The sequence below is a fragment of the Aspergillus flavus genome, chromosome 4 (genome assembly GCF_009017415.1).
Source record: "Aspergillus flavus chromosome 4, complete sequence".
Classification (NCBI taxonomy): domain Eukaryota; kingdom Fungi; phylum Ascomycota; class Eurotiomycetes; order Eurotiales; family Aspergillaceae; genus Aspergillus; species Aspergillus flavus.
This window is the reverse complement of record NC_092405.1, coordinates 2,038,197-2,055,324: the sequence shown is the minus strand read 5'-3', so window position 1 is coordinate 2,055,324 and position 17,128 is coordinate 2,038,197. Positions and strand designations below refer to the sequence as shown.

Below are 17,128 nucleotides of genomic sequence, written 5' to 3'. Positions count from 1 at the left end.
CTTGCTTGAAAAATTTATCAAAATTAGGAATAGAAAAGTTAGTATATCAAGGAGACTGTTGCTGCAATGGATCAGTTCAAAGTGATTTGCTACTTGCATCGGATTGGAAAATGTCAGTTCCGTACGTGGCACGTGGCGTCAGCCAATCGAAGACGCGCCACGACGGACCTCGAGAGTTAAGCGGCGAAACCTCCGGAAGGAAAATTATAGTGTCGAGGTGGCTTCTTTGCGGCGTTTCTTGACGGCCTTTTACTTTCGAATCCAACAGCAGGGATCAGTAGCCTTTCTTCTCTTTTTCCTATGGTTTACTGAATTTTCCGTCTCATCTTCTAGCCTCGCGTCGTTTGACCCGGGTCGTGGTCATTCGAGTACTCACCATGTTAGTTACGTTCTCTTGTCGCGTGCAATTACAGGACTGACCTGCGTATAGGGCAAAACTCGTAGATGATCCGCAGATCAAATATGCGTCGTTCCATAACCCACTTCCTGTCCAGCTTCACACTTATGTCTGGCCGTTTCTAATCGTCTGGCCTGCGTTCTTCTCCGTCTACCTCTCTCCTGAGCGCTATGATACATATATTCAGGGCCAAGAATGGACCTTTGTCTGGCTTGCATCGATTATCACGGCTCAATCGCTCCTTTGGTTGATGACGAAATGGAATATCAATATCCAAACGTTGTTCACGGCAACCAGTACCAAGTCGATCGATTCGGCACAGCTCATCAAAGTGATCCCCGAGGCCAACGCCGGATCCGCCGAAATATGTCCTTTGATACGCGATTCCATGGGTGGAAAGATTACACTCTCGTTTTTGTTCCAGAAGCGTCGGTTCTTGTATTATCCGGAACGCCGGTGCTTTGGACCCCTATCATACGTCCTTGATGCCGAACCCAAGCCCGCCATCAAGGTTTTCCAAGAGAATCAGGGATTAACGTCCAAGGCCGAAGTAGAGCGCATCCAGCACCACTATGGGGACAACAAGTTTGACATTCCTGTTCCAGGGTTCATTGAGCTTTTCCAGGAGCATGCTGTAGCACCTTTCTTCGTCTTCCAGATCTTCTGCGTCGGATTGTGGATGCTGGATGAATATTGGTACTACTCCCTGTTCACACTCTTCATGCTTGTTGCATTCGAGAGCACCGTGGTGTGGCAGCGCCAAAGGACTCTTAGTGAATTTCGAGGAATGAATATCAAACCCTACGATGTGTGGGTGTACCGTGAGAAGAAGTGGCAGGAGATCACTAGTGACAAGCTTCTGCCCGGCGATCTGATGTCAGTGAGTCGGACTAAGGAAGATAGCGGAGTGGCCTGTGATATTCTTCTGGTCGAAGGCAGTGCTATCGTCAACGAGGCTATGCTCTCTGGAGAGAGTACTCCACTTCTGAAGGAGTCTATCCAACTTAGACCTGGAGACGATTTGATCGAACCAGATGGTCTAGACAAGAATGCCTTTGTTCATGGTGGTACTAAGGTTCTGCAGATCACTCATCCGAACTCTAACTTGGAGGAATCGGAGAAGAGCACATCGAAGGTTCCTTCTCCCCCTGACAATGGTGCCATCGGTATCGTGGTGAAGACTGGCTTTGAAACAAGTCAAGGTAGCCTCGTACGTACTATGATCTACTCGACAGAGCGCGTCTCGGCCAACAATGTGGAAGCTTTGCTTTTCATTCTGTTCCTTCTCATTTTTGCCATCGCCGCTTCATGGTATGTATGGCAAGAAGGTGTCGCAAAGGACCGCAAGAGATCGAAGTTGCTTCTTGATTGCGTCCTTATCGTCACAAGCGTCGTTCCTCCTGAGCTTCCCATGGAACTCAGCCTTGCTGTCAATACAAGTCTTGCTGCTCTGAGCAAGTTTGCTATCTTCTGCACCGAGCCTTTCCGGATTCCCTTCGCGGGACGTGTTGATGTCGCTTGCTTCGATAAAACTGGTACATTGACCGGAGAAGATCTCGTCGTCGATGGTATTGCGGGTCTTACTTTGGGTCATGAAGGCGCGAAGGTCGAAAAGGATGGCGCTCATACCGGGCTTGCCAAGGGCGGCAACATCGCAGTTGACACAACTCTTGTCCTTGCGAGCGCTCACGCTCTCGTCAAACTGGATGAAGGCGAAGTCGTTGGTGATCCAATGGAAAAAGCTACTTTACAGTGGCTCGGTTGGACCTTGGGCAGGAACGATACTTTGACCCCCAAGAATGCATCGGCAGCCGATCCTTCCCGTTCCCCCGAGTCAGTTCAGGTCAAGAGGCGATTCCAGTTCTCCTCGGCTCTGAAGCGTCAGAGTACAATCGCAACGGTTATCACTAATGATCGAAAATCATCCAAGAAGACCAAATCAACCCTCGTGGCCGTCAAAGGTGCTCCGGAAACTATCAGTTCCATGCTTGTGAATACCCCCCCCAACTATGAAGAGACATTCAAGTACTTCACTCGTAATGGTGCCCGTGTTCTTGCTCTCGCCTACAAGTATCTTTCTCATGAGGCCGAATTGTCCCAGGGACGCATCAACAACTATACTCGTGAGGAAGTAGAATCCGAACTGATCTTCGCCGGTTTCCTTGTCTTGCAATGCCCTTTGAAGGAAGATGCCATCAATGCCGTGCGCATGTTGAACGAGAGCAGCCACCGCGTGGTTATGATTACTGGCGATAATCCATTGACCGCTGTTCACGTTGCGCGTCAAGTTGAGATCGTAGATCGTGAAGTCCTGATTCTCGACGCCCCCGAACACGACAACTCGGGAACAAGATTGGTCTGGCGGAGTATCGATGACAAGTTCAACCGTGATGTGGATCCTACTGAGAACTTGGATCCTGAGATTTTGAAGACAAAAGACATCTGTATCACCGGCTACGCTTTGGCAAAGTTCAAAGGTCAGAAAGCCTTCTCGGAGCTCCTGCGTCACACATGGGTATATGCTCGCGTTTCACCGAAGCAGAAGGAGGACATTCTTCTCGGCCTTAAGGATGCTGGTTATACTACTCTGATGTGTGGTGACGGCACCAATGATGTTGGAGCTCTGAAGCAAGCACATGTTGGCGTTGCGCTTCTGAATGGATCCCCTGAAGATCTTACCAAGATTGCTGAGCACTACCGGACAACAAAGATGAAGGAAATTTACGAGAAACAGGTCGCCATGATGCAGCGTTTCAACCAGCCATCGCCGCCTGTACCTTTGCAAATTGCCCACCTGTATCCTCCTGGTCCCGGCAACCCGCACTATCAGAAAGCCATGGAAAGGGAAGCGGCGAAGAGAGGATCGGCTGCTGTAGCAAACGCGCCAAACCAAGGAGACGGCATTCCCACTATTACATCGCCTGGTGCGCAGGCACTCCAACAGTCCAATGCTAATTTGACTCCTCAGCAGCAGCGCCAGCAGCAGGCTTCTGCCGCGGCGGCTGGATTGGCAGACAAGCTTACCAGCTCCATGATGGAACAGGAATTGGATGAAAACGAACCTCCCACCATCAAATTGGGAGACGCATCGGTTGCTGCGCCTTTCACTAGCAAGTTGGCCAATGTTATCGCCATTCCCAATATCATTCGTCAAGGCCGTTGTACACTCGTTGCAACTATCCAGATGTACAAAATCCTTGCTCTGAATTGCTTGATCAGTGCCTACAGTCTGAGCGTTATCTACCTCGATGGAATTAAGTTCGGTGACGGTCAGGTGACCATCAGCGGCATGGTGATGAGTGTCTGCTTCCTTTCAATTTCACGCGCAAAGGTAAGACATCACGTAAGTGGCATGTTCAATACGATGCTAACTTGATATTCTAGTCCGTGGAAGGTTTGTCCAAAGAACGCCCTCAGCCTAACATTTTCAATGTATATATCATTGGCTCGGTGCTTGGGCAGTTTGCGATCCACATTGTGACTCTGATCTATCTGTCGAACTACGTCTATTCAATTGAACCGTACGTCTCTTTGTTTAAACTATGCCAGGGTATTTTACTGACATTCCCTAGGAGGAAATCCGACATCGACTTGGAGGGAGAGTTCGAGCCATCCCTACTCAACAGCGCCATTTACCTGCTTCAACTCATCCAACAGATCTCTACCTTCTCTATCAACTACCAAGGCCGTCCTTTCAGAGAGTCTATCCGCGAGAACAAGGCCATGTACTGGGGTTTGGTGGGAGCATCGGCTATGGCCTTCTCTTGCGCTACTGAGTTCATTCCCGAGCTCAACGAAAAGCTGCGCCTCGTCCCGTTCAGCACAGAGTTCAAGGTCACGTTGACTGTCCTGATGATCTTCGACTACGCCGGTTGCTGGATTATTGAGAATGTACTGAAGACGCTGTTCAGTGATTTCCGCCCGAAGGACATCGCCGTGCGCCGTCCGGACCAGCTCAAGCGGGAAACCGCTCGTAAAGCCAAGGAGGAGCTGGAGAAGCTGTCTGCGCAAGAAGCGCAGAGGAAAGTTTAAATTAATTAATCTTCTCTAGATCTTTTTAGGGGGTATGGTGTTTAGATATACTACTGTTGCTGTGAGCGGATAGAAGTCTATGCTTTTGGCGTGTATGAGAGAGTATCATGCCGTAAAGTTGTTCTATACAATACAAGTGTTAGATAAGTATAGTCAATTAAGGTTCGAGATCACATTCTACTGTGCAAATGGTGTACTGTTGATAATTCAGGCCAAGTCCAAGTCTTGGTACAGTACAGTACAAGTACAAGTGCCATGGATGTTTCTGCCTCAGGCATCATAGGGGATCCGCGCCCCTCATCAGCCAGGATCAGCTGCCTTACGTGCTACTTTACTCGCATCCCCAAAGCTCCGCCTCGATCCAGAACTGAAACATCACAGCTGCGCTGCATGCACGGCTGGTTGTCCCACTATTCCCTTTACTCTTCCCTTCTTCTACCTTCCCGCCCGGATCGCCTTATCTGCCGCTTTCCGCGGAATTTTCCTCCCATGCTCTACTAATCTGAGCCAATATGTCCCGGAGGACGCTGGGTGGAGGTCGTATCCTAGGCAGCGCGAACGCTCTTTCCCCATCGGCTTCAACCCCGTCTCCGCAACCCAAACCGAGGCTCTTATCACCGACCGCCAGCAGCGTTTCCCTCAGCTCTCAGGCCTCGGCCTCCCAATTCTCCTCCGAAACACAAGATCTTACCTCTCGCATCTCTCTCGATAATGTCGGTACCTCGATTCCTGCCGCTCCGGCAGCTGCCGGAGCTCAACTGGCTTGTCCAATCTGCAGTGAGGAGATGGTATGTTTACTTGCCCCTGGACCCCTTTGTCCATCGTCTTCACATCTATTCCCAGCGCGAGGCGACTTACTGACGACCGTACAGGTAACATTGTTACAATTGAATAGGTATTAATCCCTCCACGAATTCTATCCCGCTCCCCATTGATACAGTCGCAGACATCTCGATGACGTACATCAGAACTTGGAAGATGAACGGCAGGATGAAGTCAAGGATTGGTTCAAAACGCAGATGGAGAAAGCGAGACGGTTCCAACCTCTTGCCGTCTTGAATCAGAAATTAAAGGGGTTAGATGTTTTCGAGTCGAATGACAATCTGCAAACCTTCGCCGGCCCCAGTCGTCCTTCTGGACCCATCCAAGCGCCTGCCCCTGAACAACCGAAACCACTTGATCCTGACGATATCATAACAAAGGATCATTGGCAAGCGCGAGGCCTATACGATGTTTGTCTGGAACCGTCGTGCGGGAAGCGACTCAATGCCACCAATGGATGTGTCAACTGTCGGAAATGCGGGAAGCTATTTTGCGAAGAACACACCATGTACCAGATGAAGTTATCGAGGTCGGCGCAACATGAACCGGTAAGAGGTTTATGGTGTAGGGTTTGCGAAACGTGTTATAAGTCTAGGGAGGGGTATAATGATCACAATGGTAAACCGGATCCCACGTGTGCGTCGCACCATAATTGCTAATAATTACAGGCCTAGTAAGGGACCTGACGGATGATTTCAAATCCGCGAGAAAGCAGACAGTCGACAAGGCTTTCTTAGAGGTATCCCGGCTAGAGAAGCGTTTGACAAGACTCACCCAGCTATTGGCTAGCTTGCCCGTGGAGCAGATCCAATCGAACACCAGTAAGATCTGGTCCATAGCCTGGCAGAATGACCAACGAAAGGCCCTTGAGCAAACAGTCGTCAGCTGGCAGGACGACTCAAGTGTCTTGAGATGCCCATTTTGCCAGCAGGACTTTACCAGCTATACTTTTCGAAGACATCATTGCAGAACTTGCGGGCGAGTTGTCTGCGGTGACCCAACAACCGGGTGTTCTACGGAAGTACCTCTGAGCATCACCCCTTGTAAGTCTCTCACTTACTGGCTAAAACCGCCTCCACTGATAACGTGTAGTATCGAAGGCATCTACAGAAAAGTCCAGTAATATGGACATAATGAACATTGATGTCAGGCTCTGTAAAGAGTGCAGAGCAACATTATTTGATCGTCGAGACTTCGAAGCCGACCTCATGCGGAAACCCCCAGACTTAAGGGCTTATGAGAATCTGGTACAGTTTGAGAGGGGCATTCGAATCCTTCAGCCTAAATTTCAAAAGCTATTAACGGCTTTACAGTATGTGATATGCTACCCATAGATATGCTGTTTGTCTCCTAATCACGTACACCAGAGACCCCAGGCGACCCCCGTCGTCCGCTCAAATAGCCGAAGCTTCCAAAATCCGCAAGCGACTTATTGATTCCTTCGCCCAGTATGATGTCGCCGCTCGACGCATACGCGACTTGCCTGCAGAATCTTCAGCGCAGCAACGTCTCCAGAAAGCTATATATCAGCAGGCCAGCAACTTCCTTCATCTTCATATGCTTCCTCTGAAATCGCTGCCCAAAGTTCTCAAACATTCGACACCCAACGGTCGACTACCAAGCTCTCCTACCAGCTCGCCCAGCCCTAGCAATGGTTCGACGAGTGGTCATCGACGACAAGGCTCTGCCTTGTCAAATCTTAAGTATAATAGCGTGGCTGCAAGTGTTAGTAACAGCAGCCTGGCCAGCGACACAAGCAGCGCTATTTCCGCACTAGAAGCAGAAGAAAAGTCGCTACGTGAGCGGCTTATTGTTCTTGAGGAACAGAAATTCTTCGTCTCTGAAATGATTGCCGATGCGAACCGACGTCGCAAGTTCGACGAGGTCAGCAGTCTAGCAATGAACGTGGAGGATCTCTCCCGTGAAATTGACCGTGTGAATGGGATGCTGGAGAGGCTAGACTTTGAGAGTGTCTATACCAGCAATCCGTCAACGGACTGATAGCGGTTTACAGAAATCGACTTACGTTGGTTACGGCTTACATCCTCTTCTTGTCTGCGTAGCAATAAAACCTAATGAGTTTTGGTCGCATTGTGGTTGAAGCGGCGTTTTGGCATCGATAATTTTGCATAGCATTGGGCGTTTTGTGTCTCGGACTTCCCCTTAGTGGCCTTTACGATAGGTTTGTTTGCCGTTGCTTCAAGTATGTGACCATAGCCCACTTGGCTTGGTCTGTCAATTGTTCTATGTGTTACATATGATAAATATATCAAATACCACATGAAGTCTACACATTGCTATTCGCCAACCTGCACCTCTATCGTAGCCTTGAAATACAGAACCGGAACTGCTCAGCACAGAACGTGCCCTTATAATGGCATTCTCTGTCGAGAAATCAATTTGATCCTTGTGCATCGATGTCTTTTTGGTGACTGAGTTATGCAAGTAGCACGGTCTTTTTCAAGTCTACGTGTAACGAGCAGCCCTTTGTCCGGTGGTCATTTTAGAATCAGTTCAATGCCAAAAGTGAACCGTACTCCGGCGGACAGAAGAGGCAAAATCAATTAACGGACATAAATTCATCGTCCCGGGATCCCGTGCTCACTTCAAGCCCTATACAGATCTACAACAACCTCCTTTAGATATGATATTAAGAGCCAATTCCCACTAATCAGAGCATGTTAGCTCAGAAGATGAGCGGTACGAAACCACGTGATCTATCAGATATAGAGTGTATAAACTAACATATAACAGCCGGGCTCATAACCCGGAGGACCTTGGATGGACATGCTAGGTTTCCTTTTTGCCCCTTGTATCTCTGTTATAACCTCATTTCCGGGCCCTAGGCGGCTTTCTTTTTAGTGTCCGGGCTTGCTAGTCTAGTTTCCGTGGTAGCCGAGAGGTAGGGCTGGCCCGGGAACGTTGCAATCGTCGCTACTGAATCATGTATATGGGACTAGTTTGCGTAGCATGTCTTGTAGACAATTTTTATATAATGTAGCTGTAATGCTCCCTGACATGTGAACTGACTTTGAGACTACTATTGTCTCTTAGCTGGAGGGCCTGGAATGCTCTTATATTAAGTATAAATGCTGAGCTCTTAGGAATTTATAATGACTCGGGTTATCTGAAAGATGCTCTTTTGGTATATTTGATATATACTTAGGCTGTGTAAGTTGAAATAGGCTCCCTCACTAGTGGCAATATGGATTCACTAAACAGTTGCATGTATTCTATGAGGAAAGGGGAGGGTCTGTACTAGGTATCCTTAGAGCGCTACTATATAAGGTTGGGAAATGTTCCTTATGCCATAGTGGCTTCTAGAACAGAAAACAATCATGCCTGTAAAGGGTAAAAAGAGAGAACAGCCCTTATTAATACTCATTGATTGGTGAATAGTGTTAATTGGCTTACTATCTGTTGTGGACTGTAGTCTAGTCCATGCAATATAACAGTGTTGCTGACGACAACACACAGTGAAGATAACGGCACAATGTCATGGGAATAAGTACAATCTTATATTTTTCTTGGCTTTACCATGTATATGATTACTGATTTAGGGCCTTAGTGATCTACCATCTAGTTCTACTTCCGGTTACATGGTTGGGCTTACAGCTCAGTCTGGGATATCTTCTGGTCAAGATAGAGGCTCCATTCACCAAAACCAAATTGAGTTCTTAAAAACATTACTAGCCTCATTTGGCGCTTATCCAAGCAAGATTGACTTACACGGAGTCGAGATATGCTAGATATCGACTTATACATACAAATAACTTACACCATCTATAACTTAATCTTTAATCTCTGCTCCTCCCCAGCGCAGCCTTCCGTCTCTTCTCCATCGCATACCTCCAACTCCGCGAGACCCCAGCGGTGACAGCACTTTTTACACTTTGAGTGAAACTTGGCCATCGAACTGTCTCTTCGATCGTTTTCCTAATCTCACTCCCCAGACCACCATCTCCAGCAATCCTCCGCTCAAACAAACCATCCTCAGAATGGCGAACACATTTACCCATCTCCCCCCAAATCCGATCAAACCGCCCCGGAGAAACGCTCAATTTCGCTTCATATCTCCAATAAAGCCTAGTCCGCAAAGACTCAGGCAACAACCTCACCATATCGCCGCGCACAACAGGATCCATATCCTGCTCTATCCCACCAACACAACCAAGATTCAAGCTCACATTCTCTAGCCCCCCAATCAAGCCCCCATACAACTCCCGAAACGCTCCAATCTGACCCCCAACAATGCTCTCAACCTTCCCAGGATCATCGCCCCCAACCACCATCCTCGGATCCCCCATATACGACAACCCCGCTAACGTCGCATAAAGCTCCCACTCAGTAAACCTCCCAGGAAGCAACAAGAGTGCCGCCCTCAACGCAGAAACCAGATTCGCACGTCCTGCATCCCGAATAGCCGCATTATCTTGCAAAACCATAACGGGTTTCTGCATCCGGCCCGCAAGATAAAGCGTGTTCCAGTCTACGAGATCCCGGCGTAGCGTCTCCAGGTTCACGACACCGTACTTGATTAATATTCCATTGACGGTGATGAAGGGGTGGAAGTAGACTCCTGCGCCGAAGTTCTCCTGGCATTTGGATATGGCGCGCGGGCCTAGTGAGCGGAGGAGGGGTGGGTAGTGGTGAGGGTGTTGTTGGAGGTTAATGGTGTGCCAGGTATGGGCGTGTGAGATCCCGAAGATGAAGTCGATCATTTTGGGGTGGGCTTTTTGGGCCTGTGATATTGCTGGGGGTGGGCTTGGGTGGAGTTGGGGATTGGAGCTGGTCTTGTTAGTGGTTTGGGGGAAGACGCCGGAGCCGTAGGCGATGCTGTAGCTGATAGGGGCGCGGAATTGTTGGGTTATTTGTTGTAGGGCATGTTTGAATTCAGGGTTGGGTGGCATTTGGAGATATCTTGGGTTTTGTCGCTGGCGATTTTTGTTTATCTGACGGTCCTGGATTGGGTATGTTGTTAGGGTTAGTTGAAGGTTTTGTTACTCGTAGGAAGAAAAAGGCAAAAGTACTTTTGATAACTTGGACTATGCTAAATCAGGTGACACTATATCTAGCTACGTAGTACTCAATACTAACCATACTAAGTAGGTTTTCTATAAACTACATTACTCTCGTTATTTCGGCATGCCGAATAAGCCGTGTATGACCATGAACAGTGCACGCAGTGCACAAATAATATGGCAGGAAGACCAAGGAAATCTATACAGGATAACGCCGAAGTTCATCAGCCATCAATCAAAATACATTAACCTGATAGAACCTAACTATTGAAACGTTTAGCTATGCAGGCGTCTCAATCGTATCTGCAAGTCCTGGGAATCCCATAAGCAGTTCATCCAGGAAAGAAGAGTTATAAAAATCAATGTCTTGAAAAGCCGGATCAGCAGACAAGGAATCGTTCCCAGCTTCGGCAGAACTCAATTTCTCGACCAGATCGCTGCATGTTGTCAAACAGTTATCTGCAAGATCCCAAGAAAAGCGGTCGCGATGTGTTCGGAGTGTACTGATCATGTCTTCAGCAAGTTTGAGGGGAGCATTGGAGTGTGCATTCCTTCTGCGAAGACCACTTCGAAGCAAAAAGGTGGTCGCGGAGGTCAAAGAGAAGGCATGTACAGGGATCCAGAAACCACGAAGATGTGGCTCATCCAGCTCCCTTACCAGATGAACGATTTCCTCCGCCGCTCTTTGTGCTTGTGTATAAAATGGAGAGGTGGTGTCATCATCAGCTTTTATGTTGTCCGCGTCGAGGTCGAGCTGGATGCGTCTGAGCAAAAGCTTGACCGCTAGGTAGGCTAGTCGGAAATTTGCCGCCCCTGGGGCATTTAAATGAGTGCCTCGGAGGGCGATGCGACGGACATCACCGCTCAAAGATTCTTCCCAATCTGTGAGAAGCCGCTCGAGGTCTACAGAAGACATTTCTGGCGGATACGCGGTGCTCTCGGAGACCTTGTATACGTGTTGAAGATAAGTACTCAACACATCAGTCAGTGTGATCAAAGAGAGGAAGACCAGGGCAGCTGCTATTTGGGAGTGAGAAGCATTGGGGGAACAAAGGTCTTCCATGGTCGGATAGGGCACGTCGTATTGCGCACGGTGGATCTGGAGGGGGGTCCCGTAAGCCAAGCTGCACCTGAGTGGATGTATTAGCGCGTGCAAGACGAATGTATAGATACAGATGCTTAGTACCAACGGTCATGTATGATAACCAGCCACCAGATGCGAATCCGAAAACTTTTCTCCATTGGACGAATATTCCAATTGGAAGGGTCACGGTTTAAGCCTAGAGCATTGGACAGGGCGACTGCAGTCCCAACCATCCCCCCGTTGCCGAACATGGAGGTACTTGGCCTTCCGCAAACATTCAGAATGATCGCCATGACCGTCGATATCCCAGGGGACAGGAATAGCTCTGAATGGAGAGCTTCGTTCGCTTGGTTCCAAATAAAGCGGATATCAGGATAGCGACCGGACCGCAAACTAGGGGAATTGTCCCAGTAGATCAGAGCGTTGGCATATAGATTGCATAGGAGAGCCGGCGAAATATTCTCTTTATGTGTGGAATAGACATGCCGAAAGGACATTTCATCGAATATAGGAAAGCATATGTTGGCATGGTGAAAGAACCTATATATTACATTGAAGCAATCAGCCGGTCCTGAACAATTGGGAGTCAAGTTGACTACTCACAGGTCCACAATGTCATTGACCTCTGGCTCTAGGTATTTCTCGATGAACTCGCACTTGGTAGCGGGAAGTGACTGAGTCGCAGAAACTCCTAATGGCCGCCTGGGTACGGTGTTGAACAGCACTGGTCTCACAGGCCGTCTCGAGTTCGGATCTGTCCGAATTATCGACCTCCGCCGAGCATCCGGAACGGTAGAGAGGTAGCTCTCAAGGACATCGTTATCTTCAGCAACTACAGGACTGACTATATGCGAGCTATTGTCGCCGACCTCGGTAACAATGCCCACCAGATTAGGAAACGCCTCTCGGGTAAAATGTTCATGAGAGGGAGGGCACGATTGTGTCTCTAGGATCGCTGCGGGCCTGCTGGTTGTTCGCGGGGCAAAATCTCTTGAGGGGCTAACTGCGTCTACCGGATGAGTAAATGCCTGTTGGCTCTTCTTCGGTTGTGCTGCCGTTCTCGGTGCCTGTCGTGACTTGGGCGTCAACTTCCGCGGCGAAGCTACGGACCCTCGTTGGGAGTTATTTCCTGGCCGAGGATAGGTACAATCTGTACCATGAGCCCGGCACATGATACATTTTCCCGACGAGTCTGTTGTCCTGCAGCGGGACTTGCGCTTTTTGCAAGGTAGGCAGGCAGGATACAGGTGAGACCGATATGGCCTGGCTTCAGCGCTGTCTCCATCATGGCAAACACCGGAATCTCTCTCCATCTCGATTGAGTACGTACTTCTTTTCCTTTTGGCACCGGGAGGCGAAGATGGAAAGCATAACAATACAAGTGGGGAGAAAGATATCTGTGGTTCCGCGGCAAACCCCGCGGCCAACTCCACCACTATTGGTGATAAGGTACACTCACACCATCCGCGGCCAACTCCAGAGTATACTGTAGAGCACCCCGCTGTGGTGCTCACAGTTGGTATATAACTATGAAAATGGAACATTAATATTCATATCAAGTTTCCCCTGTTGCTTATCTCAAACAACTTCCAATACTTTGCTTTCTTTAGTTCTCCTTCTTCTAGGCCCTAAGTCAGAATCGTATCAGCATACACCATGGCCTCCACAGATACAACCGCATTCTTTTCCAGGGCAGACAAATACCTAATGAGAACGGGTGTCCCCTACTCCCCGGCTATTATGCAAAAGGCCCAAGGCACCAGACTTTACGATGTCAACAACAGACAGATCCTGGACTTCACCTCCGGCCAAATGAGCTCTCTCCTGGGACATTCTCATCCGGAGATCGTCGAGGTAGTCCAGAAGTATGTCGCAGAGCTTGACCACCTCTTGAGCAACATGATTACCTACCCTGTCGTCGAGCTCGCTGAACGCCTAGCCCGTTTCCTTCCAGCGCCCCTAGAGAAGTCCTTCTTTTTAAACACGGGGTCTGAGTCCATAGAAGCAGCCATCAAGATCGCCAAATGCTATACTGGCAAATTTGAAATCGTCGCTTTCGCCGCAAGCTACCACGGATTGACTCAGGGGTCGGGCTCCGCGACCTACTCAGCCGGTCGTAAAAGCGGAGGCCCCTGCATGCCGGGCCAGCTTGCCTTTCCTGCGCCATATACTTATCGCTCGCCTTTCCGTAAGCCCGATGGATCGTACGACTGGGAGGCAGAGATGGACTTTGGCTGGTCAATGATTGACCGTCAGAGTGTTGGCTCCCTAGCTGCGTTTATCATGGAGCCTATTCTCTCCACAGGCGGTATTCTCGAGCTTCCCCAGGGATATCTGCAACGCATGAGCTTGGAATGCAAGAAGCGCGGTATGCTGATCATTATGGATGAAGCTCAAACCGGTGTAGGTCGAACTGGTCAGATGTTCGCTTTTGAGCAAGACGGAATTGTACCCGATATCCTTGCGTTGTCGAAAACTCTTGGATGTGGTTTGCCTCTTGCATCGGTCAGTACAACCGCTGAAATCGAACGTGGGTGCACCGAAGCCGGCTTCCTATGGCTCACCACCCATCTTAACGACCCACTTACCGCTGCAGTGGGCAGTAAGGTCCTCGAGATCGTCGAGAGGGATAACATCTGCCAGCGAGCTGCGGAGCGTGGTGCGCAATTGCGCGACGGTCTCCTTAAGCTGCAAGAGAAGTATTGGTGTATTGGTGATGTCCGTGGTCGGGGTCTCTTGCAGGGTATCGAGATTATCTCTGATGCTGAAACCAAGGCCCCTGGGCCAGACCTCGGACAGTTAGTTTCTGATCGGGCTATGGCGTGTGGTCTCTCGTGCAATGTTGTAAATCTCCCAGGTATGGGAGGCGTGTTTCGTTTGGCTCCGCCTGTTACCGTTACCGCAGAGGAGATTGAAGAGGGTCTTAGGATTCTAGATGAGGCGTTTGGTTATGTTTTGAACGAGAAGAGGAATTAGGTTTGGAATTTGAGTCGTCAACATCTAGGTTGGGGTTTGTCATTTTATGGCGGTTTTGTCTAATGTTTAGAAATTGTGGTACCAAGGTATATATGATTCTGCGGTGTCATTTATCACATTCTCTCATTTAATTTGCCCTATAAACAATCTGTTTTTCTCTTCAGTTGATGGCTGCAAGGCTGTAAAGTTGAGATCATGATATCTTATATGATTCATGCAATAATAAATGCCTTAAAGCTGGGGGCAAGCCTTGGTCCAGATTTTGATTGTGAGTGACTCTCTTAAATAAGTGATAAGTAAAGGATAAGTGAAGGGTAAATAAAAGCTAAGTTAGAACTTGGTAAAGTGAATATTAAAGCCATCGCTGCCACTCCTCCTGTCAGCTGATCAGCTCTCTTAGCCGCCTGACACAGCTATATAAAGGTGAAGGCCTTCTTTGTCTACCAGATAGTTGAATCAAACATCTTCCTTCAACCCACTATTCCCATCCCCATCTCCATATCCTCTGGCAACAGCGCAACCTACAAGGTTTTTTTATACATTGGACAGGCAGTAGACCTCTGTGAGCAAATTCGAACTCATAATGAAGGGCCTGCAAGGGCCAGAAACAACTTTACCGCGAGCGTAGTTGGGGGGCCACTCCAGCTCCAGAATATTGGGCCTGTCGACCGTGCACCCATCCAGAAGCAACTCATTTCGAAATGTTTTCAGACGATTTAACAATTCGTATGGGCAGAATGTGCAAAAGACACGTTTGATGATATAAAAAACTCTGCCAACGCTATACTAAGACAGTATTATCAAAACCTTCTCTTCAAGCGTCGAGTCCCGGGCCAGCAAGCGCGGCAGAAAAAAGGACAGTCGATGAATATCATAAGATACTTTGAACCAACAAATACAACAGTAAAGGCGTCCCACGAGGGTGAAATACATGAAATAGTATGCGGTTCCTTCAGATTTACAATCTCACAGTTGCTTGGACTATGGGCTCGAAATGTATTCAAATGAATTCTCTAGTTCATGTGCTGGAGGGATATTTCTTGGATGAGAGCTAAAATTTCCAACGACGTTGGCGTTCAATGAGGCTGGTTTCTTGTGATGGAAATGTCTAAGCACGCGAACATAGTAGGGGAAAAAAGATAGTATGTTCTGGTTTCGATCCAGGGACCTATTGTTTGTTAGAACTTTGACTCTGACTAGCTGGAGAAAGACAAATCAAATCGTGCCTCCGGGTATGAGCTTAGCTGTGATATGACAATTCCATTCGGGAGTAGATTCTTCAGTATAATGGTTCCTATATAGGTTACCCATACAAATTTATTTAGTCATAGATAGTGTCTATGTAGTAGCTTACCGAGTAAGGGCCGCATGCATACTATACATAGTAAATCCCTATAGTATCAATCATGAGTTTAACAAAGCTATTGATCATATCAACGGTATCCAGTATCATTTCTAGATAGAGCCTGTGACTTATAAAGCCTTGACTCGCAGTATTTCCGATTTCTGTTATCACAGACTGGGCAAAGATATCCCTACACCCGGGTGTACATTCAAGACTTCGTGGCTCTCAAGAGAAACAATAATGTTCTTGTGTACTAGTGTCACGCTCCAGTCACATACTCAGAGATGAACTGTGTAATGGAATTATAAATCTAATTGATAGTGATAACCATCATGATGATAATCACGGCAATAAACCAATGATAAATGAGGTTCAAACCGTCTGATCTTCCTGTAGTTTTGCTGATGGTCATGTGACCATGTTCTGCCCTTGACTTCAATCAACCTCATGCAGCAACCATCTTTATCAAAAACCAGAATAACCAACAACTCTACCTGTAACCTAGCCAAATTTGCCTTGTAGACATAGTATCGGTCACAGGTAACATAGATATCAAAAATAAGCTTCCCTAAAAGCCCTACAGTCCTATCTAGGGCAGCAAAAAGTGAAACCTAGCATGTCCTGGTTTCGATCCAGGGACCTATTGTTCGTTAGGAATCGGATTGTGATTGGTTATGATGAAGGATAATCGTACCTCCGGGTTATGAGCCCGGCTGTAATTCGTTTAATTGGAGGTCACGTGAAAATACCGCTCAAATCTAGAGCTATTTCTATGTCTCGGAGGAGTTGAAACGGGTAGAGTAGCGTAGTAGGGTATACAGAATTCCTCTAGGTCTGTGCTTTAGGGCTTGAGATGCTTCATTATCTAGTAAAAATGGTCTCTGGGTTGCTATCATGGCATGGAAGGTCGAGGATGGGAGAATATAAGCAGCCATGCCTACTGGCAGCCGGCTGTTAGATAGGTAGATTCTTAGCAATGTGTGGAAGGCTTTATGCGGTATATACTCTATTTCACGGTGACAGTTCTGCTTATATACTTTGGTTTTAGTTTAAAATGGACGTGCCCATATTATCTGGTGGGTTTCTATATCAATACCACCGCTTCTACATTCTACGATCATGGATGAATGATAAAGCGGCCTGGGATATGAGGGAAAAAAGCGAGACAAATAGAGAATATCTAACTACTAAATAACCTGTAGGTAGCATCACCAAGGAAACTTAGTTGCTTTGCTGCCTAGAAGATATACAAATGCATGTTTCTACAAGGAATTTGTCAATGATAATTCGCAAACAATACATCATACCCGAGACACTAAGGAAAACATACAGATGTGTCCATAATTTCTAACTGTGTACCTGAGTCCTGAGCACAGTGTCAACCGTAATATTGGGTACGTTGATAATACTTCACTAGCGAACGGGACAGAAAGATCAGATACACCATGTCC

At 47.8% G+C, this 17,128-nt stretch overlaps 5 protein-coding genes across 5 annotated transcripts; 3 read left to right on the top strand and 2 right to left on the bottom strand.

The window, feature by feature from the left end:
* Positions 1–66: 66 nt before the first annotated feature.
* On the top strand, positions 67–4,601 carry F9C07_3911 (putative cation transporting ATPase; the record flags this gene model as incomplete). The annotated part of the gene is made up of 5 exons (XM_071511154.1): positions 67–112; positions 334–379; positions 431–3,728; positions 3,782–3,918; positions 3,970–4,601. 5 exons carry the CDS (start codon positions 67–69, stop codon positions 4,427–4,429), a joined length of 3,987 nt encoding a protein of 1,328 aa, XP_071366432.1. The 3' UTR covers positions 4,430–4,601.
* Positions 4,602–4,685: 84 nt separating this feature from the next.
* Positions 4,686–7,288, top strand: F9C07_1530817 (uncharacterized protein). Its single transcript, XM_041291941.2, has 6 exons — positions 4,686–5,217; positions 5,302–5,324; positions 5,376–5,869; positions 5,920–6,294; positions 6,344–6,563; positions 6,619–7,288. The coding sequence occupies exons 1-6, from the start codon at positions 4,942–4,944 to the stop codon at positions 7,250–7,252; spliced, it is 2,022 nt and encodes a 673-aa protein (XP_041146179.1). The 5' UTR covers positions 4,686–4,941; the 3' UTR covers positions 7,253–7,288.
* A 1,760-nt stretch (positions 7,289–9,048) lies between these two features.
* Positions 9,049–10,161, bottom strand: F9C07_3909 (mitochondrial matrix Mmp37; the record flags this gene model as incomplete). The annotated part of the gene is made up of 1 exon (XM_071511152.1): positions 9,049–10,161. The coding sequence occupies one exon, from the start codon at positions 10,159–10,161 to the stop codon at positions 9,049–9,051; it is 1,113 nt and encodes a 370-aa protein (XP_071366431.1).
* Positions 10,162–10,552: 391 nt separating this feature from the next.
* Positions 10,553–12,528, bottom strand: F9C07_2106479 (Zn(II)2Cys6 transcription factor; the record flags this gene model as incomplete). The annotated part of the gene is made up of 3 exons (XM_041291936.2): positions 10,553–11,402; positions 11,459–11,896; positions 11,960–12,528. The coding sequence occupies 3 exons, from the start codon at positions 12,526–12,528 to the stop codon at positions 10,553–10,555; spliced, it is 1,857 nt and encodes a 618-aa protein (XP_041146178.2).
* A 402-nt stretch (positions 12,529–12,930) lies between these two features.
* On the top strand, positions 12,931–14,393 carry F9C07_1530858 (pyridoxal phosphate-dependent transferase). The gene has a single exon (XM_041285862.2). The coding sequence runs from the start codon at positions 13,013–13,015 to the stop codon at positions 14,330–14,332; it is 1,320 nt and encodes a 439-aa protein (XP_041146177.1). The 5' UTR covers positions 12,931–13,012; the 3' UTR covers positions 14,333–14,393.
* Positions 14,394–17,128: the final 2,735 nt, after the last annotated feature.